Below are 2,500 nucleotides of genomic sequence, written 5' to 3' on the forward strand. Positions count from 1 at the left end.
TGATAGTCATTATGATGGTGGTGATTTTGATGATGGTGGTGATGATGATGGTGGTGGTGATGATGATGGTGGTGATGATGATGACGATAATGACGATGATGATACTGATGAATGTGATGGTGATGATAAAAAAAGAACACCTTTTCTGTGGACCTCCCCTCGTTCCCTCACGTTTCTCTGTCTGTTTGTCTGTCAGTGTGCATGTATCTGCTTATGTATGTGTCTTGGTCCTTATGTCTGTCTGTCTGTATGAATGAATGTATGTATGTATGTTGGTCTATATGTCTGTCTGTCAGTATGAATGAATGAATGTATGTATGTATGTATGTTGGTCTTTATGTCTGTCTGTTCGTCTGTATGTATGTATGTATGTTTGTATGCATGTTGGTCTGTCTGTATGTATGTATGTTCTTCTGTCTGTATGCATGCTTATGTATGTATGTATGTATGCTTATGTGTATGTATGTATGTAGTATGTATGCATGTTGGTCTATCTGTCTGTATGAATTCATCTGTGTATGAATGTATGTTTGTCTGTCTGTCCGTATGTATCTGTGTATGTATGTATGTATGTTGGTCTGTATAGCTGTCTGCGTGTCTGCCAGCCTGTTTGTCTGTATGCATGCATTCATGCGTGCGTCTGGTGTGTGTGTGTGTGTGTGTATACCATGTTGGTTTGTATGTCTGCGTGTCTGTCTGTCTTTCTAGGCGTGTTTTGCCTAGCAGCGTGTGGTAAGTTTCACTTGGAGTCCAGCTTGTGTCGTCAGGTAACCTGTATCATTCAGTGATTTATTGATGACACTGCTGACGGTTGTGTGCAGTGGCGGTGTAGAGTGTGTCTTTATTTGGTTGATAACACGGGTGACTACTGTATGCAGTGGGGCTGTAGTGTGTGTCTGTTGGATGGATTGGTAGCACTGATGACAGCTAACTGTATACAGTGGAGGGGTGTAAAGCGTGCCTTTTATTTATCAATAACACTGATAACTACTGTGCGCAATAGGGTTGTAGAGTGTGTCTGTTGTATATACCGATAGCACTGATGGCAGCTGACAACTGTGTGCAGTGGGGGTGCAAGGCGGTGTCCATCCTGTTGCACTACTCTCTGACGGCGCTGTTCTGCTGGATGCTCGTGGAGGGAATCCACCTGTACCTGCAGCTCGTCAGGGTCTTCAAGCACCCCTCCCACCTCAAGAAGTACTGCGCCCTGGGCTGGGGTCAGTGTCGTGTCGGGTTGGGGTGTTGGCTTGGGTTGGGTTTCTGATGCGTTACGTTACGTTATGGTGTGGTGTGGTGTGGTGTAGTGGGGTGGGGTGTGTTGGTGTGGTGTGGTTTCTTGTGGTGTGGTGTGGTGTGGTGTGGTGTCCTGTGTTGCGTTGTGGTGTGGTGTGGTGTGGTGTGGTGTGGTGTCCTGTGGTGTGGTGTGGTGTGGTGTGGTGTGGTGTGGTGTGGTGTGGTGTCCTGTGGTGTGGTGTGGTGTGGTGTGGTGTGGTGTGGTGTGGTGTGGTGTCCTGTGTTGCGTTGTGGTGTGGCGTAGTGTGGTGTGGTGTCCTGTGTTGTGTTGTTGTGTGGTGTGGCGTAGTGTCGGTGGTGTCAGTGTTGCGTTGTGGTGTGGTGTGGTGTGGTGTGGTGTAGTGTGGTGTCTTGCGTTGTGGTGTGGTGTGGTGTGGTAACTTGTGCTGTGCTGTGTTGGGTTGCGTTACGTTGTGGTGTGGTGTTGCGGTGCGGCGCAATGGGTTGGGTTGGGCTGTGTTGGGATGTGTCCAGTTACGTTGTGTTTCACTCGAACTCTCACAAATGTCTAATGTTTGTTGTTGTCGTTGTTGTTTTTAATAAGCTTCCAAGCTTCTTCTTCTCCCCCCCAGCCCCACCCCGTCCCTTCTGCTCGCCCTCTTTTCTTCAACGTTCTTTTTCGCCCATTGTAAACACACTTAAAACATGCCAGCCTGCTGAGATATGAATCACACAAGCAATGCATGGGAGACAACTGGGGTTCTGGTATGCTACGCGAAATGGTGGGGACATTGCCTCCCTTTATTTTAGCCAGTGGGGTTGTGTGTTTTTGTTGGTGTTGTTCTTTATTGTTGTTATTTTCAGGTGTGCCGCTGCTCGTTGTTGGAATTTCAGTTGCTGTCTTCTTCCAGAAATATGGACAGCATAATATGTAGGTACTCGCTGGAAAAATGTGTGTGTGTGTGTGTGTGCTTGCGTGCGTGCATGTGTGGGTGTGTGTGTGGGTGGGGAGGTGTGTGTGTGAAATGTAAACCATTCAAAACGTCTTGAAATTCTTGAACTGTGTACCAATTTGCAGAACGATGATCATAACTCGATTCTGGCCGCCGAAATTTGCGCAGAATTCTCTCTCTCTCTCTCTCTCTCTCTCTCTCTCTCTCTCTCTCTCTCTCTCTCTCTCAATCTAAAAACAACAACCGGTGTCTGTTCGAGTACATAGGCGAACTGGGAATAGTAATCTGTCAACAATTCAGTGACATACGAATCG

General features: G+C 47.1%; 1 protein-coding gene across 2 annotated transcripts in view; it reads left to right on the forward strand.

The window, feature by feature from the left end:
• LOC143299034 (cadherin EGF LAG seven-pass G-type receptor 1-like) overlaps positions 1-2,500 on the forward strand; it is a 73,634-nt gene that overhangs the window by 58,157 nt on the left and 12,977 nt on the right. For both annotated transcript variants that reach the window (XM_076612118.1, XM_076612119.1), the window contains exons 21-22: positions 1,067-1,217; positions 2,098-2,164. In XM_076612118.1, coding sequence (XP_076468233.1) covers positions 1,067-1,217; positions 2,098-2,164 — 218 coding nt within the window. The remainder of the gene's footprint in view (positions 1-1,066; positions 1,218-2,097; positions 2,165-2,500) is intronic.

Source organism: Babylonia areolata, chromosome 24 (genome assembly GCF_041734735.1).
Source record: "Babylonia areolata isolate BAREFJ2019XMU chromosome 24, ASM4173473v1, whole genome shotgun sequence".
Classification (NCBI taxonomy): Eukaryota; Metazoa; Mollusca; class Gastropoda; order Neogastropoda; family Buccinidae; genus Babylonia; species Babylonia areolata.